We start from the raw sequence: 26,669 nt of genomic DNA, 5'->3' as shown, positions 1-26,669 counted from the left end.
TTCTCTGAACTTATTGCTCTGTCATTTACCATTAAAGGGTACATTTTGGGCCTGTACTCTCCCCAGCTCCTTTTTGAATGTCCCTCCCATTGCTCTGCTGTAGACTTATCCACAAGGAACTGTTCCCAGTCTACTGTGGCCCGATCCTGCTTTATTCGAAAAAAATCTGTCTTCCCCCAGTTCACAGCTGTCTTTTGCAGGCCATCTTTCTCCTTGTCTCTGACAAATTTGAACTGTGCCATGTTGTGGTCACTATTGCCTAAACGTTCCCCCACTGCCACATCAAGCACTTGTCTGGCTTCTTTCCCCAGATCTAGCACTGCACCGTCCCTTGTTGGGACTTCTACATGTTGATACAAAAAACTGCGCTGGATACATTTAAAGAAATCTGACCCCTCTAAACCCATAACACTATGACAATCCCCTTATACAATTACCCAATTATTACTCTTACACATCTCTGTGAACTGTCTACATAATTGCTCCTCTATTTTGCACTGACTCTTTGAGGATCTAGAGTACACTCCCAGTAAAATAGCTGCCCCCTGAACATTCCTACGTTCTACCCCCAAAACGTCATTTGAGGACCCTTCCAAGACATCATCTCTCCTTATTGCAGTAATTGACTCCCTCATTAATAGCGCTACACCACCACCTTTTTTACACCTTCCTCTATCTCATTGACGATCCTATACCACCAGAATGTTGAGTTGCCAGTCTAGCCCTTCCCTCAACTATATTTCTGTGGTGGCAACAATATCATCTTTCCATGTGTCAATCCACACCATTCACTGGTTAGTCTTATATTACACTCCTAGCATTAAAGGCTTGCCAGCCTTGCCTTACTCTCTTGACACTCAACGTAACTGAACTCACTATGACTGTCTTCCTTTCCTGTAGCATGATGTGTCCCTGTTTCATCAATATTCTGAGTTCCCTCCCTCTGCCAGACTTGTTTAAAGCCCTCCCAACAGCATTAGCAAACCTACCTGCAAGGATGTTGGGCTCAGGTATAGACCATTCCATTTGTACTTATTCCACCTTCCCAAAACAGTCCCAGTGTTCCAGAATTCTCAAGTTCTGCCTCTTGCACCAACTCTTGAGCCACATATTCATTTGTCCTATTTTCCTATTTCTAAACTCACTTGCACATGGCACCAGGAGTAATCCAGAGATACAACCATTGAGGTGATAGAGTCATAGAGTTGTACAGCCTTCAGTCCAATTCATCCATGCTGACCAGATATTGTAAATTAATCTAGCCCCATTTGCCAGCATTTGGCAAATATACCTCTAAATCCTTCCTAATCATATACCTATCCAAATGCCTTCTAAGTGTTTTTAAGAGTACCAGCCTTCACCACTTCCTTTGGCAGCTCATTCCATACACACCCCACTCTCTGCATGAAAAAGGTACCCCTTCGATCCCTTTTAAATCTTTCCCCTCTCACCTTTACCTATGCCCTATATAGTTTTGGACTCACCAACCCTGGGAACATCTGGTTTTTAATCTACTGCCTAGTTCCTTGAATTCTTGATGCAAGATCTTATTCATCACTTTGTCCATATTATTGGTACCAACATGTGCCAAGGCCTCCAACTTATCACCATTCCCTTTCATGATGCCCTGCAGCTGTTCAGTGACATCCTAACCCTGGCACCAGGGAGGCAACACACCATGCTGGAGTCACGTCTTTGGCTGCAGAAATGCCTGATTGCTCCCCTAACTGAAGAATCATCTATTCACACTGTCCCTTCTCTTTTCTTCTCACTGTCTCTCCCCCCACCAGCACCTCCACTTCCATACAGTCAAGCCACTTGTGGTGCCAGAAGCTTGACTCTGATTGTATTCCTCTGAGGTACCAACACTCTCATCAGCTTCCAAACTGCAATACCGGTTAGTGAATGGGACCACAGGAGACTCCTACACTGCCTGCCTGTTCTTTCTGGACACCCATTTCCTTCTTTCCTCTACTGGTATGATATTGCATTTGACAATGTCAAATGGGAAATAACTGCTTGAAAGACATAATACAAAAATCAAATTGATTTTACATGCTAGTTGATGTACATAATATTAAAAACATTCAATACTGCTTTGTAATAGTCATGAACTGACAGCCATATTACATTCTATTTCATATGCATAAACAAACACTGTGATTACAAATTGTTTAATTTTTGTAGTCCTAAACTCAGACTGATATTGTATACCAAATAATTTAGAAAACCTGAATCATCAGATATTATTATGCAAAACTGATGTACAGGTATTTAACTTTAGAAATCTAGTGCACCACATGTGTCCAATGCAGGTGGACTGACAAATCCCTTTCCTTCAAGTTGATTCTCCCAGTGATGAGTATGAGCTAACAACCTGTCCACATGAAAAGAAACTTAGAGAAGAGCACACTGCAAAGCCCAATCTGCCAGTTGTTAAGGTATCAAGAAATTGGGCTATGCGCAGAAGAAGGTAAAAGGAAAGGAAAGTTGGGTTCTGTTGTTTTGTATCTTCTCTCTCTCTCTCTCTCTCTCCCCCACCCTCCCCCATCTCCCCCCCGCCCCCCCCCCACCGTCTCTCGTCTCTCTCTATCTCTCTCCTTCCCACACCTGCACCCCACCCACACCTCACCAATCCCGTAGGGGCAGCCTGTTGGCTTTAGTGGTTAGCACTGCTGCCTCACAGCATCAGGGACCCAGGTTCGATTCCAGCTTTAGGCGACTGTCTGTGTGGAGTTTGCACAATCTCCCCGTGTCTGCATAAGTTTCTGCCGGGTGCTCCGATTTCCTCCCACCGTCCAAAAATGTGCAGGTTAGGTGGATTGGCCATACTAAATTGCTCATTGTGTTCAGGGATGTGTAGGTTAGGTACATTAGTCAGGGATAAACATAGGGGAATGGCTTTGGTTGGGATACTCTTCAAAGGGTTGGTGTGGACTTGTTGGGCCAAAGGGCCTGTTTCCACACTATAGGTATTCTGTGTTTCTCTCACACACACACATATACTGCCTTTTTAGGAAACTGGGCATGTTTTGGAAGGATTATCACACCGATTATCAATCAGCTTGAACTGCATTATGAACACTCTTTCTAACAATCTTAGGGAATTTGAATCTAGCACATCTGGCTCAGAGATACAGTCACTACACTGAGACATAAGACGTTCATGACAGGAAGTAGCAGCAGAATACATTTTATTGTAAACTGCACAAAATCTCCTCTTAACAGCTAGCATTTATAATAATGTTATTTTCTGGAAAAAATTTAATATATATATATATATCAAAGTAAAATGAAATAATATAGTAGTTACCATCAATGTCCTTGTGGGATTTAAATAGGTCACGATACCAAAGGACAATGTCCACTTTGCAAATCATACTGATTGTTGTACAGGCCAAAGTCATGAAAATCAATGGAACAAAGATCTTAATCACATGAAGTATCCTATTTGAGGCTAGGAAAAGAATTAAAGAATTGTGACTGAAAGAAAGGTTGCTTTAACAGCATTTTAATGAATGATGCAATCTGATACAATTTTGAAACATATTTTAAGAATGTCTCCTCAAAAAACAACAAGCATGACGACCATTGTATAATAGTTTAATGAAGTATATAGATTTATTTGACCATCAATTATCGATCTATATGCAAGCCACCCGAAAGCTATTTATTAATTTTGAATTTTAGCTCTGACTATGTGCAGTATAGGAGCACAAAAGTATAACTTTGTTTGGATTCAGTAGTAAAAAAGCCTACAAACCTGTTCTAATACATGAGAAAGATTCTGTGGCAGTTGTTTGAAGAAACAACTTGGTATCTTGGTATCTTAGTCAATAGTAATCTCTCAATCAACTTCACAAAAAGAGGTTTTTTTAACCCAATGGTATTTGTGGGGAATTATTGTGCACAATATTGACTGACATGTTTGCCTTTATAACATCAGTGACAACAGTTTGAAAATAATTCATTTGTTGTGAAATGTTTGGGACTTTCTAACTTTAAAACATGCAAGTTGTTTGTCTTTATATCTTTCTTTATGTGTTCTTTCTGTTCTCTGTCTTAGGACATGCTTCATTTTCTTGTTGATTCTTGATTACTGTTTGTTTCCTGCCTGCCCCATGACTGAAGACTTTTTGAAAGGTATTAATTTTGTCAGACACATCTAACTTCAATAGTCTTGGTGATGTCAACCAGACAACACAATAGCACTTCCCTGAGCTGTGAATGCCTAAGCTGTGTTTCACTAATACTGTGGTAGAAATGTGAACGTTACTGTACATTTCCTCAGACCTCATCATAGCTGAATCATAAAATGGTGCTGTGAGTTTTGGCTACAGTGCATATCATTGGATCCAAAACAGTGACCATTCCATAACTCTTTTTGAATTGGATGCAAAGCAATGTATATACAGCCACAATTGCAGTCAGTGATGTCCCACAACAATGGAAATGTCGCTGCCCTATAGTTTGGAAGGCTGCTAATCACAACTGAATGCTTTTCAAAGGAAAATGATCAAAATGACTTCACCAAAGAAAGCAAAGCACCAGCTACCTTCATGGTGTGTGTGTGCAAAGAGATTCCAGAGATGTGACAAGGATCTCCCATAATTGCTTGAAAGGAATCCACCTCATTTTTGTTTAATAGAGTTGCTAAATGCATATCTAATGCACTACACCTGGTTTGTGAGGATTTTTAGAGCAACATGAATATTTCTGTTAATATGTCCTTTGGAATCATTTAGATCCAAGAGCCTGATCTTCAAGATCAGTAGGAGCAGGAAGATAGGTCTTTATGGAAATGTTATGAGTGAAATGCATCATCTGATTATGCATTTTTTCCAAAACCTAAAGCTGTAGAGGTATGCTCGAGGAAAATGACCAGATCATTAAAAATCGTAAACGAACAGTGTTCTGCACGACTTTAAAATCCTTGAAGATTCAAATAAACATTCCTGATCTCTGTCTGATATCAAAATTATAGTGGAAATAAAAAAGACAGCATTGGATGTTTAATAAGATAGTTTTCTGCATTATAGAAGTCAGAAATCTTAATTTTAGTTGTCACCAGTGTTATTGTTCAGCTGTAAAACTCCAGTGTGGGGGTCTTAACTTCATACAACTTGTATAAATGGCTTAAGTGAAGAGATATTTGGTTGCTAAATTTGCTAATGATGCAAAGGCAGTTCAGAAAGTAGATTATGAAGAGGATTTAAGCAGGCCACGAAAGATACGGATTTGTTGTGGTAAATAAAGTATAAAGTGCAAAAGGTGAAATTTTCCACTTTGCAGAAAGAACTTAAAAATGCTGCAAAATTATAGAGTTCTGAGAAGCAGAGTCCTTGAGTAGTTTTAAGTCAGAAGGAGATAGATTCTTATTAGAGCATACAAACGTAGAATAAAAATCATTAAGTTGGGTCAAAGGGGGGGGAAAGTGGCTAAAAAAAGAAAATTAGTGACTCTTCACTTAAATGTTTGGGCCAAAATAAATGAATTAACAAAACAAATATACATTAATGGGCATTATCTTCCAGCAATTAAGAAGATGTCGGTTACAAGGAGATCAAAGCTGGTTACTAAATATTCATGCGCATGTGATTTCTTGAAAGGACAAGCAGGAAGGAAAGAGTAGCAGGGTAGCATTTTTGTAGAGGATGAAATAAACATGACAGCAAGAAATGATCTTGGATCAGAGATGCAGAATTCATATGGGTGGAGGTAAGAAATATAAATGGGAAACGACAAGTCAGAATTGGCTCTAGGTCCCCAGAAAGTAACTGTACAGTGGGCAGAGAATAAACCAGGAGATAACGAAGGCTTGGAAGAAAAGACAATACATTAATAATGGGTGACTTCAATCTTCACGTAGATATGGATAATCAGATTGGCAGAGGTAGCCACAAGGAAGAATTCATACTGTGTGTTCAAGACAGTTTCCTGAAACAATATGTGATAGATCCAACGAGAGATCAGGCTATATTGGATCTGGTGAGGTAGGATTAATAAATGATGTTAGAGTAAAAGATCCCATGGGAAACAGCAACAGTAAGATTGTAGAATTTAGTAGTTAGTTTATGTGGGAGGAACTTGTGTTGGAAACAAATGTGCTAAGCTGCAAAATTGGTAATCATGAAGAAATGAAGGCACATCTAGCTGGAATGGGCTGGGAAAGATATTTAATACCAAAGACAATTGAGGAATAATGGCAAATGTTTAAGAAAATAATTCATGGCTCGCGGCATAGTAATATTCCAGTGGAAAAGAAGGATTCTAGGAAGGGTACACGCAAACTTTGTTTTAACCGGCACCTAATGAACTGGCACTCTCAACATACTGGGAAAATTATACACCTGAAATATCAAAAGTTAACTGTATTATCGTGATTTCTGCAATATCAGAGCAATCAATCAAGGATGCGAGTGAGAAGGCTTTCTGTGAGCAAGTTTTATTTTAAGTTATTATTTAAGTGATTTATGCTGTAAGTCAAGTATCGCAGTGATGTGTATACTCTCCTGCATTTTGTTTATATTACTGAGTGTGCATTTTTACATTGATTATATGGACCACTTGATCAGCATTCCTGGTCCCATAAGTTCCAGTTAATAAAAAGTCTGCCGTATATACAATGTGGTTTACAGATTACTAGCAAACCAGAGGATTGGGAAAGTTTTAAAAAGCAACAAAAGATAATTAAATAAATAATAAAGAGGAAAATGATAAACTTTGAAGTAGATTTGCAAGCAATAGCAAATAGAAAGCAAGAGCTTTCATAATTATATAAATCAAGGGGGGGGGGGGGGGGGGGGCATCAAAATTAATGTAGATCCCTTAGATAATGATGCTGGGGGAATACTAATAGGGAACCAGGAAATGGAAGAGGACTGGATCAAATACTTTGCAACTGTCTTCCCAATAGAAGATATACATGTCATTCCAAAATTACTAAATAATTAAGGAGGGAAAGGAGGAAAGGAATTAAACATAGTGACTGTGACTACAGAATCCAGAGGGATTTGGAATTTGGTACAAAGAAAGGCAAATAGAATGTTGGCCTGTAAATAAAAGGGAATATAGTATACAAATATGGAAGTTGTCCTAAATATGTACGAGGCACTAGCCAGATGACAGCTGAAATATTATGAACAGTATTGAACATTCTATTTCAGGAAAGATATACTTACTTTTGAGGCAGTCCAGAGAAAGTTCACTAGGTTGATTCCAGATATAGGGAGCCTATGTTATGAGGAGAGCTTGAGTAGATTGGGCCTGTATTTTTGGAGTTTCAAAGAATGAGAGGCAACTTTATTGAAACACGCAAAATTCTTAGGGGACTTTACAGAGTAGATGTGGAAGGTTGTATCACCTTGTGGGAGAGTCTAAGATAGATGGCATAATCCCAGAATAAGGGGTCACCTGTTTGAAATGGAGATGAGGAAGATTTTCATCTCTCAGAGGGTAGTGAATCTGTGGAATTCTTTGCCACAGAAGGCAATAGATACTGGATCATTAGGTATGTTCAATATTGAGATAAACAGATTGTAATCAATAAGGGAACCAAGAAGTATAGGGAAAAAGCAGAAAAGGTCATTTGAGGACTATCACATCAGATGTTACCTTACTGAATGGCAGAGCAGTCTTGGTGGGCTTAATGGCTTTTGGCTTACGTCCACTCCTATGGCTCATTATTAAGCAAAGGGGCGAAATGGTTTGGTGGGGGGTTAGACAGGAATGTGGCGCAATTCATATAGCAATGATTATATTAATTGTTAGAGCAGGATCAAGGAGCCAAGAGGCATAATGCTGCTCCACCAACTTCATATGTTCATATATCCTTCTGTCTGCTTCCCCTCAACTCCCTGTCCCCTGCCTCCTCCTCCTCCTCCAGCCCCCACCCCACTTTCTGTACAGGATCTGTTGAAGTTTGCAAGACATTATTAACCTATTATCTGAAATCATCACTCAGTGCATGGATAAAGAACTAATTTATTTTAAAAGTATTTGATTCACACTCTGCCTTCCTTCCTCTCTGTGTCTAATTGCAGAACTTATTTAGCACCTAGACTTTTTTTAACTAACTTGCAAGTATCTGTCATTTCATTTTAAAAAATACAATGCATATTAATTCCATGCTTTAAAATAAACGCTTTAAAATGTAAGCTTGTTCCTCCATCAATCTTGCTCCCATTCTGATATAAAGGCCACAATGCTTGAAGGTTCATACTTGTGGTCAGATAGAATAAAGAATTCGCATTTAATAGCACTTTGCATCTAAATGTCCCAAAGTAATTAATGAATTGTTTTTCAAAAGTACTCTCTGTCATAATACAGAGAAGTAAAGCAGTTAGTCTCAATATAGCAAGATCCTGCAAACAGCAAATGAGATGAATGATCAGATAATCTGTTTGGGTAATATTGGTTGCAGAAAAATGTTAGTTAACGCACTGAAGGACTTTTCCACTGTTCTGCAAGGCAAGTGAAATTTCTGGCCACTACCTGGCCAATCAAGGGAAAATTTGGGCTGGATAATTGTTATCAAGACAGTACAGAGTTGAGAGCTTCATATCAGTATACTGATGAGGAAAATGCAAAATCCTGTCTGAGATCTCCAGAGTAGAAATTATACTGATGCCTTTTGATGAACAAGTAACAGTAGCACTAAGTCAAGGTTACTATAAATCAAGACCAGTGTTATTCCTTACCTATTCTTTTGACAAACTCTGAGTGGGATTGAGTCGGAGAAATGCGGTGCAACAAGGTAAAGTAATGCAATAAAAAGACAGCATTAAGGTGGAAAGATGCAGACTGCCCATTCCCGGCTTAAAAGATAACAATGACACTAGAAAATACCTAGAAAATCTCACCAGGCACTGAACAGACAAGATATTCATTCTTAGCACCAGAGAGGAACTGCCTCAAAATTACACAATAAGAGTGAATGGACTGACGTTCTTGCCAAAAAATGTACAAATGAACAAATCTATCAGGATATCACAAAAATAAATGAATTAATTGAATCACTTCAGATACCTGTTTCTAACTCAGCCGTTTTTAGGGACAAATGTCTATCATGTTAACAATCACCCATCACAAATATGAATTGCAAATGTTAAAAAGAAACTGCTGAGAAAATTGGCCAGAAAGGTAGGGCTAAATTCAAAATCATTCACTCTTCCACAGAAAGTAAGAACAAATATTCCCTCTGAGTTTACGGTTAAGCCAATGCCTTTACCACCATGGAAACAATAATTCCAACTCTACTCATACAAATATGGAAACAGGCTTTTGTCAGTGTTTTAAATTTTACATTATGCATAGACTGGTTGTTAAACTAAATATGAAATAGCAAAATACCTTTATTTCAGTAAAAAAAACTAAATCCAAAAGCAAACCGTACATTGAGGTGTAATTTTTATAAAGCCATAGCTTTTGCCTCGTGGGTTATATGCAAAACATTCAAATGTGGTTTGAAAATCTTCTTCAATGATACTGGAGATAGATAAGGTTCTTAAAGATACTACTGCATGCTTAGCTTCTTTTTTGTCACTGTGAAAGTATAAAAATAAAGCAATTAGTAAGTGTTGATCATTTGATACATATTATTCAGAATTCTACTTTTTTGAAAAAACATTACATTTTAAAATGTCAGTTCAAGTACATACATTAACTAAAAGGTAGCCATGATGTGGAGGTGCTGGTGTTCGACTAGGATGGGCAAAGTCAGAAGTCACATGACACCAGGTTATAGTCCAAGTTTATTTTGAAATCATAAGCTTTTGGAGCACTGTTCTTTCATTAGTTGAAGTCTGATGGTGGCTGTGAATATTTTGTGTTTAGCTACCAAGATTGAAAAGTGTTTAAACTTGTATGTGCCTTTAAGTCATTGCCAAATTACTTTGAGAGGCTAATTAGTAACTAACGGCTACGGAAATCTTTCACCTTCCTGTTTTCTGAGAGAAGATGGAACATCAAGATTTTAAAAAGCAGAACTAACTGAGTTTTTTTTGTTATGTTTTTGAGACTTTGAAATTATGGCAGGCAAAGTGTGAGGGATGTGACATTTGCAAGATCTATATACGAGATGAGCTTATCACCTTTAATGTAGGTCACAATGAATTTGCAGTTTATGGAAATGATTTTCATCTCTTCCCCAATTAGTAGAGAAATTACATTTGTCCCACTTGAAGCAGTGGGGAATCTTCATCAAAATATTACGAAAGGGACGTGGAATGTTATTTTCAGTCTGATGAGCATGCTGACACCAAGTCTCCAGATTTCTTGAGTCTTAGTGGTGGATATTAACATTTGTCTATTTACTCTGAGCTCTTTTTTGTACTGGCCACAGTGAAGTTGCTTTCATGGTTACTTCAAAACGATATGTTTAAAAGAAGCATGTGTATGGTGCAGCTGCCTTTAACTGTCCCAAGCTTTTTTCATCTATCTTACACCCAATTCTTGTCTTCTGTCATTGGTGTCATCCACAGGTGGTCCCAGTCCCCAGAGAAGAAGCAGAAATTTATATCTTGCTGAACCAAATGATTTGATGTATGTACCTAATCAGGGATAAATTTCCAACAGGAATCTGTTTCTTTAAATACAAGTTGACCACAGAGATAATCAGAGCAGAGATTGAAAAACACACTCCCACATGATAACCAACTGCCTGACACTAAACTCAGCAACAGAGAGGGCATTCAATTGTTGAGTTGAATATATTTAAATGGAGATCAATAGCTTTATTCAGACTAATGGTTAAGGGAACAGTGCAGGAAAGAACAGTTGATGCAAAAGTACAGTAATGGTCTTATTAAATGGCTGTTCAAGCTCAAGACACCTTATGGCTACTCCTTTGTTATGCTCTGATGTGTAACTTTTACATTAACTCCAAGTGCAATCAAGATTACGCTGCTGACAATTTCACTGTTGTTGGCAGTGCAAGAAATGTAAATAACAATGCCCCATCACTATTGCATTTAGAAAGATTATGACGCAAATCTGCCTGAGAGGAAGAGACGTTTGCAGTCTGTTGTTGATTGTGTAACTTCAAACATTGACTTAAACTTCAATTAAGGGCATTTTTGAAAACCGTAACCTAAATAACTTAAAATTAAGTCCATTTGTGTGCTAATTTTGCCACAATCCATTTGAATTGAATTGAATGTATTGTCACGTGTACCGAGGCACAGTGAAAAGCTTTGTCTTGCGAGCAATACAGGCAGATCATAGAGTTAAGTAGCATAGATAAGTAAATAATAGGTAACAGCGGTAAAAAAATAAAAACACAGGTACAGATGAATGTTCAGAGTTTGTGAGCCCATTCAGTATTCTAACAACAGGAGGATAGAAACTGTTGCAAATCTGGCTGGTACATGTGTTCAGGTTTCTGTACCTTCTCCCCAGTTGTAGAGGTTGTAGAAAAGCATTGCCAAGGTGGGATGGATCTTTGAGAATGCTGGCGGCCTTTCCTTGACACCAGGCCTGTTGATGGATTCTATAGATGACCTTTGTGATTGTCTGGGCCATGCTCACCACTCTCTGTAACTGTCTCCGACCTTGAATGGTACAGTTGCCATACCTGGTGGTGATACATCCAGACAGAATGCTCTCGATGGCGACCTATAAAAGTTGGCAAGGGTATTCACCATCATGCCAAATTTCCTCAGCTGCCTGAGGAAGAAGAGATATGTTAAGCCTTTGTAACTAGTGCGTCCACATGAAGAGTCCAAGAAAGCTTGTTGTGGATGATCACTCCCAGGAGCTTGACACTCTCCACTCGTTCCACCTCTGTTCTGTTAATGGGTCCTTGGTGCTGTGAAGCAGCAGTGTTAACAGTCAAGATTTAAAGAAAACACTGACTGACACCCTACACTCCTTCTGTAAGTGTGAGAATTCAAATTAAGTCTTTGACCTAAACGCAATACAGTAAGGAAAATTTGTAACTTCTTTAAAGTGCCTGTTGGTTTGTAATTGTTTTTAATAATGCATGAAATAGACTTATAAACGTTTGCACAAATTGTAAAGGGATTAATTGTAATTTTCTTGAATAATATAACTCTTGACCCAAGTAAACCAGTTACCTTTACCTGGAGACAGTACCAACAAGATGGAGGTTAAGATACAAAGCGCCATGCGTCCAGACAGAAAAAAGGCAGACAAACAGTTGCAAGTGTAAGAATGAAGGAGAGCCACTGCAGAGGGAAGAACAGAGAAGGCACATACATGAATATACATGATTGTACAATACACTGCGATAAGACAGAAAGCTGAAGGATTCCTGATGAAGGGCTTATGTCTGAAACATCGATGCTCCTGCTTCTTGGATGCTGCCTGACCTATTGTGCTTTTGCAGCACCACACTCTAGACTTAGAAAGATGAAGACACAGTTATAGCAGAATTGTGAATTGTACATGTTTAATACTATTGGTTCAGTTTTCTTGATCAAACCAGACTACTAAACTGGGTTTATTAAAGGGGCTTGTAAAGGAATCTCTGGGGAATAGGCTGCCAGAGGAAGTGGTGGAGGCTGCTACAATTACCGCATTTAAAATGCATCTCGATGGGTATATGAATAGGGGGGTTTAGAGGGATATGGGCCAAGTGCTGGCAAACAGGACTAGATTAGGATACCTGGTCAGCATTGGTGAGTTGGACCAAAGGGTCTGTTTCCGTGCTGTACATCTCTATGACTCTATGACTGTACCACCTGAACTGTTATGAACCTGGTCTTTATGAGGTTTTGCAGGAGCGAACAGTCGCTGGGATCTTGCATGGAAGTGAATTGGTTGAGTCTTAAGGGCTGAACTGATTCAGTGGGAAAATGAGAACTCTTATTTACCAGAGACAGAGTTAGAAAACATGGAACTATAGATAGTATCACATGTTGCACGGACTGTTGTGAAGGCTAATGTGCAAATGAGAAATAACTCTTATCATAACTGCCCTGCAATATAAAATCTACTGTTGCGCTTAAAATATCATTTGCCTGCTAACTTATGTTTTATTTGCATTGGGACAGAATTAAGTTAAAATGAAAGTTACAACATGTGAAATCTCGATAACTTCTTCGTTTGGGAGTCATTTGGTTCACAATTTCCCCATAAACATTGTAGCAGAATTTCAAAGTGATTATTTTTGATGCATGAAAAGCCACAGCACATTCTGGAGTTTGCGGTTGTAGAAGTATTTCAATTTTTAAAGCAACTTACACAGTTAGTATGAAATTGCAATAAAACAAACCAGAAAAAAATATTTGCAAAAAAGCACCAGGACAAGTGGTGTCTTTGACTGTGCCTAATATTAATTGCAAAAAATTCATATATCAAACATTTTAGATTGGGTAGAACATTTTAAGCGTAATTGAGATGGATTTCAGCACCTGAATCAACAGAAGGCATACGACAGTAAGAAAAGATGAGAATAGGGTAATGACATGCATAGCACATTTATGCTCAAGTTTCATTGATCTTTTACTCCAGACTACTTTCCCTTATTAACATCCTAATTATATGAGATTCTGGGCATAAATACATGGGCAATTCCATCCCATGTAATGATGAAGGAAAGAAAGGACCTTTATTATCAAACATACATTTGTAAATTACATATTAATATATTTTGACAGACAGAGGTAGCTTAACTCCAGAGAAGTCTTTTTCATAATCAGTGCATTTACAGAAGTTTCTTTTCATTCATCCCACACTTTCCTAACAAGCAATCAGTTTAGCTAAGGATTAAAAGTAAAACATACATTTTGTTTCCTTGCTTAATTCTGAACATATCTTCAGGAATATCAGTATTATTCATTTTCCAGGTAAGCTCCCAAAATTCTGCCACTTCACCAGATCCCAGAAGAACTTCACAGGTCATATTTAGCTCTGAGCCTGTGAAATAATCAGAAAAGAACTATGCAGCCTTAATATACAGAAATATAGTTAATAAAATAATGCTGCACAGTTTCAAGTGTAATCAAACTGATTATGCCAATGTAAAAAAAAACAACCTGCCATGCAATGTGTTTCTTTTTTCACATCTAAACATTAAGGTTGGAGTTACACAGAGGAAATTAGTAGAACCTGAAGGATTTCCCGATGATACTTCTAAATTATTAAGTATTTAACATATTACTTTAATTATTAGAACCATAAAGAACAACAGGAAATTAATAAAGCCCAAATAACATCACTAATTGAATTAACATCATTAAATAGTTTTACTTAGTGGCACATTCATTAACATACTAAATGTCTAACAATACATTTGTCAATACTGAAAAATAAATCTGCCATTATGCTTCAGCATAGGATAGATAATGGATTAATTGATCATTCAATTCCTTGCAATCAAGAAGAAATGTACAAATAGATATGGTTAGGTTAGGTGAATGGTCCAAAATTTGACAAATGGAACTTAACGTGGATAAGTGTGAGATTATCTATTTTGGTCAGGGAAGGAGAAAGGCAACTTAAATCAAATAGAAACTTCAGAGTGTTTCGGTGCAGGGGGGTCTGGGTGTCCTTGTGAATAAATCACTAAAATCTAGTATGCAGTACAACAGGTAATAAATCAAATGGAGTTTTGGCACTGATTGCTAAAGGAATAGCGTATAAAAGTAGGAAGTGTTGCTGCAGCTGCACAAGGCATTAATGAAACTGCACCTGGAGTACTGTGCACAATTTTTAATGTAGTTGTGTTGGAGATGGTTCAGAGGAGAGCCATTGGATTGATTCTGGAGATGAGGTGTTTGTCTTATTAAGGGAGATTGAGCAGTTGAGGCCTATACTCTCTGGAGTTTAGAAGAATGCGAGGTAGTCTAGTTGAGGTATGTAAGATGCTAAAGGAGGTTGACAACATAGATGCAGAGAGGATGTTCCCTCATGTGTGGCGATCTAGAACAAGAGGTCATAGATAGATGAAGAATAATTGCATTTCTTGTACGGTTGTGAACGTTGCTGGGCCATTGAGTAAATTTAGATTAGATTCCCTACAGTATGGAAACAGGCTCAACAAGTCCACATCGACCCTATATTTACCCCTGACTATTGCACTTAACACTATGGGCATTTAGCATGGCCAGTTCACCTGACCTGCACATCTTTGGCAGAGCACCCAGAGGAAACCCATGCAGACACGGGGAGAACGTGCAAACTCTACACAGACAGTTGCCCAAGGCGGGAATCGAACCCTGGGTCCCTGGTAAGGAGGGGATAGACAGATTTTTAATTATTAATAGTTGAACGGTTATGAGGCGGGATAGACAGGAAAGTAGAGTTGAGGCTAACAATGCCTCCACAATCTCCACAGCTTTCTCTTTCAGAACTTTGGTGTGTATTCCATCTAATTTGGATGATTTATCCACCTTCAGGCCTATTAACTTCCTTAGCACTCTGTCCTTAGACTCCTGTAGTGATTGGAACCAGGGAGACCTTATTGATTATGCGACCCTTGATTGGGGTTGTTAGCTTGGGACAGTCAGGGAGCCCTGGCTGACAGATATAAGCAGGAGATTGAGAATCTCCTCCCTTCAAAGACTGTTTGGCCACAATCAGTGCACTCCACACATTAAATAAATGGGAGCTCAGCCTCTGTGCAGTTATTTTAACTCCTGTGAAAGTTGTGGGAGGGAGAGGAAGGGGTAAGAGATTATCTGTGAAATACATTAGTCATGGTCAAGGGCCCTTACAGTTGGTAGGAATCCATGATTGAAGGCGAAGATTGAACTAGAAAAATAAATAGGAAAAAGCCCATGAGAACGTTTACTCCAGGTAGCTGTGAGAGTTTACAGATCTGGAGTTGATAGCCTATCCACAGAAATGGAGACAGAAAATTTGAAGAAGGGCAAGGCAGTGCTAAAGGTGAACCAGGTTAATGAGAGAAGGGTAGAACAATGTTAATGAGATTTTCCATTCAGGGTGAGAACAGGAAGTGACACTGATATCCTCATCAAGTACAGAAAATGGAGGTTGGGGTGTAAGACTGGAAAAATGTATGTTTAACATAACCCACTAGAAAATAGGCTATAGCTAGTACCTGTGTGGGTATGCAGAGTATCATCTTTTACCTGGAGGAAAAGTAGGGAAAGAGCATACATGAAGAAAAAGATATTCAAAATGAGAACAAGTTCAGCCAGGCAGACAAGGGAATAATGTGTCTGATGTTGGTTCTGAGCTCCACTGATTTCACACTTATCTTTGTATGTTTAAATCATTCTCATGATTTTCCTGGTTCAAATTACTCAGTATCATTCAGCCCATTCAGTTACTGAACCACCAAGGAAATCTGTCATTCCATTTTCATGTTGAAAGTCAACTAGGCATTGTTTTAAGTTGTTAATGTGCATTGTGCTAACTTCTCTAACCAAAGATCTGTTCCACATATATGACATAGCAGTTACTTTGAGGAAAGAGAATTTTCCAGTCTGGGTGGGACTGTGAATGTGGTCAAATAAATGATCACTTCCCTAGAAAATGATTTATTATCTTTCAATCATTGCGTTTTCAACATCCATATGATGAAAATAAATTGAACATATTTTACAGCCAGCATTACAATAAAGGTTAAAATACCATTAGAATATTTGAGACAGAATGAAAGCTCCATAAGTTACGACTATTTCTTCATACTTACCAAGTCTTGCTTCAATTGTTTCATTTGTAGGGCTTATCATTTCAGGTTGTACTTGATTGATTATTGTCTCTGAAACAATCAATTCAAAATGTAAAGATCTCAATCAAAGATATCCTATATGCAACTACAAATGTGCAGGAGTACAACTATTCAATTCTGGTAAATGATGACAGTAATTTTGAGAGCTATAGAGTCATTATATCACAGAATGTTGACAGCACAGAACACATCACTTGTACATATATTGGCTTGTGCTTGGAGAGTGTAAAGCCTAAAATGCTCTTGGGCCTGAGATGATGTAATCAGTTGAAAGTGCAGTAGAAAGGGAAGGAGCTCCAACAGGATCTGAAAATGTCAGGTCCCCAATATTTGCCTAAAGGTTACAAGGGAGTTGGTGAGGTCATAAATGGCTAATGTGGGAGTTCTGCCTATCTTAACAAAGGGCCATCATTAACATACTGTAGTGTCAGCTACTCAGCATTCTGACAAACACTTAGTGAAGAGAGAAACACCATTGGCGAAAGCCTTGCTGAGGGTGGGGGAGAGTTGGAAATTGGATGAAGATATGATTTGGTATTGTCTGCAATCATGGAGAGGAGGGAGGTAATCACAATGAACCTCTAAGGCAATGTCCTGCTATCCACCTCCACAACATTGGTGACTGACACATGCACACTGGGTTAGGAATACCTTCCAGACATTTTACTCTCTAAATCTCCTCTTTGATCCTATTCCATTTGTTATAGATAGTATAGCACCCAGATTGATACCCAGTTCTTCACCCAAAAGCAGCTTCTGCTCTGTCTCTTCCCAATCCTTCTGTGAGTTTCAGTTATTGGGATGGCAGGTTACCAGAGCCATGTAATACTCTCCAACTGAATCATGCTGGAGGTTAGCAGTAACCAGTCCTCTATACCTCTTTCCTCAGAGAGGATCCATAGGTTTTTGGAACCCACATATTTCAACCCTGATAAATAGATTTGGATGGTTTTAAATTTATATTCTACCTTTTTTTTCAATAAATGTTTATATATATATCATGCATAAGTGCTCTGTGCTCTTTTTGTAGTTTTAGAAAATTATGTAAAACATTTTATAGAATCGAATATGAAGTAATAAAATAATTTAGAAATACATTTTATTGTCTTAAGACACTTTAAGAAAAGCACATAAATAGAAATCAGTGAAAATTGATGTCTATGATGTAATAATTTCAAATTTTATATGTAAGACATGCCATTCAAGTCCTTTCTTAGGCGCATTTATTCCCTTTTACGGAAAGGTAAACATTGTTCGAGGTATTTCTAATGATGGTATTAATAGCTGATTATTTATGGCAGAAATATGACTTGTCTCCTTGTTGTAAGAGATGTCCTTTGCTGATAGTTCATTCTGTTGGGATCTCTTTGGTTAGATATGCTTCCATCAATCCCTGTTATTAATACTAATCCACTGGGCTTACTCATATTAATGTTGAAACTTTATTGCTGGAACAACACAGCAGGTCAGGCAGCATCTAGGGAACAGAAGATTCGACGTTTCGGGCACAGGCCCTTCTTCAGGAATGAGACTCATTCCTGAAGAAGGGCCTGTGCCCGAAACGTCGAATCTTCTGTTCCCTAGATGCTGCCTGACCTGCTGTGTTGTTCCAGCAATAAAGTTTCAACTTTGATCTCCAGCATCTGCAGACCTCACTTTCTCCTTACTCATATTAATGGTCAGCAATTAACCACCAATAAGATTTCAGCAGAAGATGCATGTAGTTGAGTAATGAGAAGTAGCTTATTACATATAACTAAAGTAGCAAGTTAGATTAAGACTATTATGATAAAGTAAACTTCAGAAATTTAATATTGTTCTTGGATTGAAAGAATCAGCAATAACACTGTTAAGCAAAAGGACAAACTGTTATTCAGCAACTAAAAGCAATTAGCCATGCATGTGAGAATGAGGAGTCGAAGATACATATACATAACTGTTTTAGCAACTGTTTGTTAATTGGCTGCCTTATACCACAAGGATAAATGATTGTCCTGCAAAAGAATTTAAGAAATAGGAAAGGTTTGGAGGGATATGGGCCAGAAGCAGGCAGGACGGACTAGTTTAGTTTGGGATTATGGTCAGCATGGACTGGATGGATCGAAAGGTCTATGTCTGTGCTGTATGACTCTCTGACTCTATGCAATAATCACAGGAAAACTGGCAGTCAAGGCCAAATGTAACAAGAAACACTAAAGTCACTCCTGATAAGGAGACAAGCTTAGACTTGATAGCTCCAGAAGAGTTGTCAATATTGTGGATAAAAGAATCTAAAGGAGCATCAATAATGTCACACCATAAACTTGAAAGAGAGAAGACTGTATAAGAATTCAACTCTGGGATTCTTCAGGAGTAAAACTTTGAAGAACAACACTGCACAAGGATCAAACCCTGGACATTCAGAGACAGATGATGTTGAATGGAATTGTAGTTAAATTCCACCATTAATCAGATAATAACCATGTTGAGTGATGAGGTTTAACTTGCTTATTTGAGGGTCTTATTTTGGTTGCTATATGGAATAAGGTTTAAATTATTGTTTCAGTATTTGATTATCTGTGAGATTTCTTAGTAAGTAGTCAAATTAAAGGTAATTTATGTTAATTTTACACATAACACTACTTAACTATATTACACTTACTAAGAGACATTGGTACCTTCTAAAGATACCAGGTTAATCTCAGGTCCATGGGTGTTAACAGTGGAGGTAAGATTAACAGACTAGAATAACTATCACAGAAAATCAGAACACACCAGCTCCTCGCAGAAACAATCACACCTGAATAGAGCTATACAAAGGCTTCAAAGTTTACCCTTTCAAGCCAACTGTCCTGTACAACTCTTCTTTACCACTCCTGTAGCCTGAGAACTTAATAGATTCCCTTCATCTCCCTCAATTCAGCAGAACCTTTACCTAATCCCCAACATGCGATTCTACTTTGACAAAACAAACTCTTCTCAACTTATGTATGGTAATGTATCTGAAGGAAGGCAAAGGAAACGTTTTGTGGACACTCTGAAGACCTTATTATGAAGGGAACAAATTGACATTGGTGTTTAGGAGGATATTGCCACAAACTGTGATATGTGATGATGACTCATTGAACAAGCTGCAAAATGTTGGAAATTGACCGTAGAAACTGCTTTGATGAAGTAATACAATTGAAAGGAGAGACAAAGCAGAATCCTGACTAGAGAATCCTCCTTTCTCCACGACACCTCACACCCTCTCTGCCCAAAGACCCCATGAACTGGTCTGCTGAGTCACTGGAGGACACATCAAACATGGGGTATGACAGATAGCATCCTCATTTCAATGGACAAAGAAAGCAGTTTCTGATCTTTAGCTGGTATTTTTTATATATATGCATTTTTTAAGTTTCTCAGTACGGTTGATTTATGGCTGTATTGTCTCCCATTCAAATAAGAACAGTGGAAGTATGTGTGTGTCAATTTCCCTTCCCTGTTTATGAAAAGTTGTAGGAGTGCCTTCCACCAGCTTATTCCTGAACAGTTTCTCTTTCTCACTCTTGCCTCTTTGAAGATCCATTCTCTGTTGTCCAACTCTCAATAGCATCTCCTTCTCTCTTTCTTATTGCTCCCTTCCATCATTTGCAAGTTGGATGATATGCAAAGACCATAACATTAAGGCTCCTGTCTCCTAAAGATCACATTACTTTGTGAATATAGAGTAGATGCTAATGTTGTGGACCAGTTAAATGATTACCTTATTTTTAAAATCTCACATATGCACAAATTAAAGCTGGCATGCATTTGAGACAAGTCACCAGATATCAAAAGTACACAAGAAACAAAACTAATTTTGTTGTATATTCCAAATTATCTAAATGTGTAACATTGTATTAAGCAAATTTATGCACATAACTATTCAGATCACATTCCAAATTTTACTTGAATCATCCTGTTATATTTTCCAACTTCATCACACAGCTGAAGAAACAGGCATCCTTTTACCTATGTCTATGAGTGCTATTCTTCCACCAATTATACAAGTGCAAAAGTCTGTCCTAAATTAGTTCTGTAAAACATGCCATACTGTACAAAAATCTACTTTCTTAGTTTTGCTTGGAGAAAGAGTTGAAGACTAATATGTTTACCAATTGACCTACCTTTCATTTTTAATTGTGTTGTCCTTGTTACATTATATTTCTTCCCAAGATACTTGTATTCAAGTTTACACGTGTAATATCCAATATCTTCATTGTCTGCATTGTTGATTGTCAGTTTATTGTCATTACTAAAATATTTTTTATTGTCAATTGTAAGAGGGATACAATCCTGAAATGGAAAGCAATGGTTTAAATTCATGTAGCCTCATCTTTAAACTATCAGTCATAAATATATTTTTGGTTGTTAGCAAATTTATACCCAATTTATACATAACTTACAGGCTGTGGGAAATTAAACCTGGATGGTAGCAATAATTAATGTTAAGTAATGTAATGAGCTGGAAATAAGGCTGTTAACTAAACTAACTAACTACTTTGTCATAATGGCAATAGACCATTGATATAATGGAACCCTTAACCACATGCCATGTATTATTCAGCCAGGAGAGAACCTTCCAGTGGAGGTGGAAAGTATTTGATAACCTGTTTTTCAGGAATACATACATAGAACATAGAACAGTACAGCACAGAACAGGCCCTTCATCCCACGATGTTGTGCTGACCACTGATCCTCATGTATGCACCCCCAAATTTCTGTGACCATATGTATGTCCAGGAGTCTCTTAAATGTCCCCAATGACCCTACCTCCACAACTGCTGCTGGCAACGCATTCCATGCTCTCACAACTCTCTGTGTAAAGAACCCGCCTCTGACATCCCCTCTATACTTTCCTCCAACCAGCTTAAAACTATGACCCCTTGAGTTAGTCATTTCTGCCCTGGGAAATAGTCTCTGGCTATCGACTCTATCTTTGCCTCTCATTACCTTGTATACCTCAATTAGGTCCCCTCTTCTCCTCCTTTTCTCCAATGAAAAACGTCCGAGCTCAGTCAACCTTTCCTTATAAGATAAGTCCTCCAGTCCAGGCAGCATCCTGGTAAACTTCCTCTGAACCCACTCCAAAGCATCCACATCTTTCTTATAATAGGGCGACCAGAACTGGACGCAGTATTCCAAGTGCGGTCTAACCAAAGTTTTATAGAGCTGCAACAAGATCTCACGACTCTTAAACTCAATCCCCCTGTTAATGAAAGTCAAAACACCATATGCTTTCTTAACAACCCTGCCCACTTGGGTGGCCATTTTAAGGGATCTATGTACCTGTACACCAAGATCCCTCTGTTCCTCCACACTACCAAGAATCCTATCCTTAATCCTGTACTCAGCTTTCAAATTCGACCTTCCAAAATGCATCACCTCGCATTTATCCAGATTGAACTCCATCTGCCACCTCTCAGCCCATCTCTGCATCCTGTCAATGTCCTGCTGCAGCCTACAACAGCCCTCTATACTGTCAACGACATCTCCAACCATTGTGTCATCTGCAAAATTGCTGACCCATCCTTCAATCCCCTCATCCAAGTCATTAATAAAAATTACAAACAATAGAGGCCCAAGGACAGAGCCCTGTGGAACACCACTCACCACAGACTTCCATGCAGAATATTTTCCTTCTTATACCACTCGCTGTCTTCTGTTGGCCAGCCAATTCTGTATCCAGACAGCTATGTTCCCCTGAATCCCATTCCTCCTGACCTTCTGAATGAGCCTACCATGGGGAACCTTGTCAAATGCCTTGCTAAAGTCCATATACACCACATCCACAGCTCGACCCTCATCCACCTTTCTAGTCACATCCTCAAAAAACTCGATAAGGTTTGTGAGGCATGACCTGCCCCTCACAAATCCGTGTTGACTGCATTTAATCAAGCCATGCTCTTCTAGATTGTCATAAATCCTATCCCTCAGAATCCTTTCTAACACCTTGCAGACGACAGATGTGAGACTTACTGGTCTGCTACAAGTTAGGGATTGGTGTTACAATTTTCATTCACACACCATCAGTGTGTGCCCTTGAATACTTAATGCAGTGGTGATACCTGACCAGACCAGGCAAGCAGGACTCAATTGAAGGAGGGGAGCAATATCAATGGTGGTTTTCACAAAAGGGGGATCAACCTAAAAGAAAGATTAACAGAGAGCTGGCATGGCTGAAAGTGTAAAGTAGGGAATGGAATTTAAAAGAATTGATTGTTGGAGGCAATGGAATAATTCTGTTGAATCTAGGGAACAACTGGGATTCAGAGAGAGGAATAATGGTCATGGAGCAAGGGAGAAAATTAAGAGTGAGAGCTGGATATTAAGGGCAGGTAACGCAATGGGTAAGATGTTGTGTCAGGCAGGGAGAAAGAACAGTTGCACTTAATGAGAAGGGTGTGATGGTTACTCTGGGCATAGAGGTTTCAATGGGAGTGGGATCTTTCAGAGCAGGATCAGACAGGGATATGGTGAGAGGGCCAATAATCAAAAGGGAGGGGATTGATAATGGACAAAGAAGATAGGGGACAAAAGGAGAATACCATTGAAAGTTATGATGAGGTAGAGAGAGTCCTGCCAAATCTAGAGTTCCCTGTTATCCAGAGGCATACAAGGCAAGATAAAGTACAAAAATGCAGAGAATGACAATCACAAGAAATGTAATATTTTAGGAGGCTTAGAGGACTAAAAGTGGTGATATCAAAAAATATTGTTTGGTGAAATGAAGGAAGTCAAAAGGATGCTTTTATTGCTACATGTTGAAAAAAGGATTGATTGGACATATCAGAGATGTACATGGTAACTTGTGTATGAATGCTGAAGATCTGTGCAGCGATTTTAATGAGTAAGTATTTTATCATTGTTTTCACAAAAATTTGTACAGCCATTCTAGGTAAAGGGAATGTGAAAGACCAGATAAAAATAAGCAAAATGTGAATGTATGCATTGGAGGGACGAACCTTTCTGAAAGTGGATAAATAACCAGCCCCAGATGACTAGTATTCTAGACTCATAACAGAAACCAGGAAGGAACCTGGTGTTTGAAGGATCATTTTCCTTACTGGATGCAGGTGATGTATCAGAGAATTGGAGATCTGCACTTGTGCCACTATTCAAAAAGGGCGCAAGGAAAATGACAAATAATTATAAGCCTGTCAGTTTGACCTCATTTGTGAGCAAATTACTGGGATCAATATTGAGAAAAAAGATTAACTTGTACTTGGAAAGGCAAAGGTTCATCAGAGATAGTCAGCATAGTTTTATTGAGGGTGGGTCATGTCTTACCAATTTAATTGAATTTTTGGAGGAAGTAACAAGGAGGATTGATGAGTGTAGTGCAGTGGATATTATCTACATGCATTTTTGTAAGTAATTAAACAAAGCTCCATGTGACAGACTGGTCAGAACAGGTAAAGCCCAGGGGAAAGTTTTGAGTTGGATCAAAAGTTGACTCAGTGACAGGAAACAAATCCAAATATTGATGTTTCTTTCAGTTTCTAGTGGTATTCCACAGAGCTGAGTATTATGTCTCCTGCTGTTTTTGATGTGTGTCATTGATTGAGACTTAACTGTGGGAAGCATGATTGGCAGAGTTGCAGACGACACAAAAATTAGTCAGGTAGTTGAGAGTGAAGAAGATGGCTGTCAACTGCAGGATGATGTTGATGGTTTGATGAGTAAGTGGAAAATGGCAAATAGAATTCAAACAGAGGTGTGAGGTTTTGCATGTGGGTTGGGCTAACAAAGCAAGGGAATACAGAATAAATGGGAAGCTATTGCACACACCTCACAGTGTATGTCCACAGGTGTCTGAAGGTGACAGGACAGGTAGTAAAGAAAACAAATGGAATGTTTTTGTTCATTGGAACCACCTATAATGCTGTTTAGGCCACAGCTGGAGTTTTGTGAACCGTTCTGGTTACCACATTACAGGAAGGCCATAATTGCTCTGGAGACAGTTCAAAGGAGACATCCAAAACTATTACCAGTGGTTGAAAATTGTAGGTATGAGGAAAGATTAAATAGACTGGCATATTTTCATTAGAACAGCAGAAGTTGAGGAGTGATTTAAGTGAGGTGTAGAAAATAATGAAGGGGCTTGGATAGTGTGAAAAGGGATGATTTGTTTCCCTTAATAGAGAGATCAGTATCAGAGGAGACAGATTTAAGGTGACTGGTAGAAGAATCAGAGGGGACCTGAGAAAAAAGACATTCTTACCCAGTGGGTGGTGAGTACCTGCAATTTGCTGCCAAGTTTGTTAGTCCAGTTGGAAAGCCTCAACTGATATACAGGGAACTGAGATCTGCACCTGAAACTTTGTAACCTATAAGGCAGCAGCCCAGCCATTGGAAAGTGAGAAGAGTTCATTCAGTTTGGACCAACATGATACACTGAATGGGCTTTTTCTCTCTGCTGTAAGTTTGCTCTAATTCTACAGGTGATAGAAATGGGGTGGAGTGGTAACTGTAAATTGTGTGGTTGCATTAGGAGGCTTGATGTTCAGCATGTTACTGGATTTGGTGTTGAATTCACAGGAAAGTAATGCTTACAGACATTGACCAAAATTCAAACAAGACATTTGAGCCAGTGCACAAAGGAATTAATTGGGAGCTTAACATTCTCATTATAGTTCACATTTATTGTGACTCCGATTGTTTCAGCTTGTTAGGAATCCACCAGAAGTTAGACTAATAGATTCCAGGGTGACTTAAAACTTAGCCGTTCATAGGTAGCTAGATAGCTGTTTACTTAAAATGTCCTAGACTACCTGTTCAATGGAATGCTAGGAAAGAGGGATTCCAGGGTGATCATACTAATAAAAGAGTCTAGGTTTTGCCTACATATCCACATATTCTGCAGAGAGTAGTTTAATTACCTTGCTTTGGTGAAGTTCCTCTTTCTTAAGGAAGCTACTGCAGTAGCCCTTCCCCCTTCACCCTAATATTAGGGGTGGTACAGTGGCTCAGTGGTTAGCACTGCAGCCTCACAGTGCCAGAGACCTGGGTTCGATTCCACCCTCGAGTGAGTGTCTATGTGGAGTTTGCACATTCTCCCTGTGTCTGCATGGGTTTCCTCCAGGTGCTCTGGTTTGCTTCCACAGTCCAAGGACGGGCAGATTAGGGGGAGGCCACGCTAAATTGCCCATAGTGTCCAAGGATGTGAAGGGTAGATGGATTAGCCATGGGAAATGCAGAGTTATAGGGTAGGGGGAGTGGGTCTGGGTGGGATGCTCTTCGGATGGTCAGTGTGGATTCGATGGGCTGAATTGCCTGCTTCCACACCGCAGGGACTCTACAATCTAGATGTACTTACTAGCCAAAATGATGGATTATTTTCGATGAGCTTCTCAACCAGCACATGTCAGATTTTACATGGTAATGCGTGAAAGAAGACATATCAAAGTAATCAAAATTCTGCAAACTAGGTCAGCCAAGGGATAAAATCTGTTCTTTTCAGCCACCAAGAGAGTTCTGAAGGTTGTGTTGGTTGCCTCTGGCCAAGGTTAAAGATGGCTCCATCAGCTGGAGAAAGATTTAGGGTTAAAACAGGGTGGGACTGAATGGGGAGTTGTGGTGCTCCACCTAGAAACCATGTCATCAGTATTGGTGAGAGAACCTGAGGAGATAAGACTGAAATTAAACCAAATAACTTTTTTATATAATAATGTCTAGATTGTTAACTGAATCACTTGCAAATTTGTTAAGTAAGAAATTGATTCAAGGTCAACTTTATGGAATTGAGAGCGATGTGAGAGGCAGGAATATTGATTCATGGGACAAGGCCATCAGTACTCAGGAAAGAGGGAGTCAATCTGTTGGGATAGGTTGCACTTAAACTAGGTTATCCTGGCAAATTGATTAATCAGACTCACACAATTGTTATGATGCATAAGGAATCCATTCAGCCTATTATGTCTGTACTGGCTCCGAGCATGTTAACTTAGTGCCTATCTCATGCTCTTTCACTGAGACTCTGCATAAGCAGAGTGGTAGGTAGGCT

General features: G+C 38.8%; 1 protein-coding gene across 1 annotated transcript in view; it reads right to left on the bottom strand.

Annotated features, from left to right (window-relative positions):
• The window catches only part of LOC122550649 (interleukin-1 receptor type 1-like), a 63,502-nt gene that overhangs the window by 22,616 nt on the left and 14,217 nt on the right, over positions 1-26,669 (bottom strand). The window contains exons 3-7 of the mRNA XM_043691721.2: positions 20,791-20,959; positions 16,622-16,690; positions 13,746-13,878; positions 9,395-9,543; positions 3,314-3,457 (exon numbers count right to left, since the gene is read on the bottom strand). Of these exons, the coding sequence (XP_043547656.2) occupies positions 3,314-3,457; positions 9,395-9,543; positions 13,746-13,878; positions 16,622-16,690; positions 20,791-20,959 (664 nt within the window). The remainder of the gene's footprint in view (positions 1-3,313; positions 3,458-9,394; positions 9,544-13,745; positions 13,879-16,621; positions 16,691-20,790; positions 20,960-26,669) is intronic.

The sequence above is a fragment of the Chiloscyllium plagiosum genome, unplaced genomic scaffold (genome assembly GCF_037043375.1).
Source record: "Chiloscyllium plagiosum isolate Xiang-an unplaced genomic scaffold, Cpla_swu_hap1 HiC_scaffold_6, whole genome shotgun sequence".
Classification (NCBI taxonomy): domain Eukaryota; kingdom Metazoa; phylum Chordata; class Chondrichthyes; order Orectolobiformes; family Hemiscylliidae; genus Chiloscyllium; species Chiloscyllium plagiosum.
This window is presented reverse-complemented; position numbering and strand designations above follow the sequence as displayed.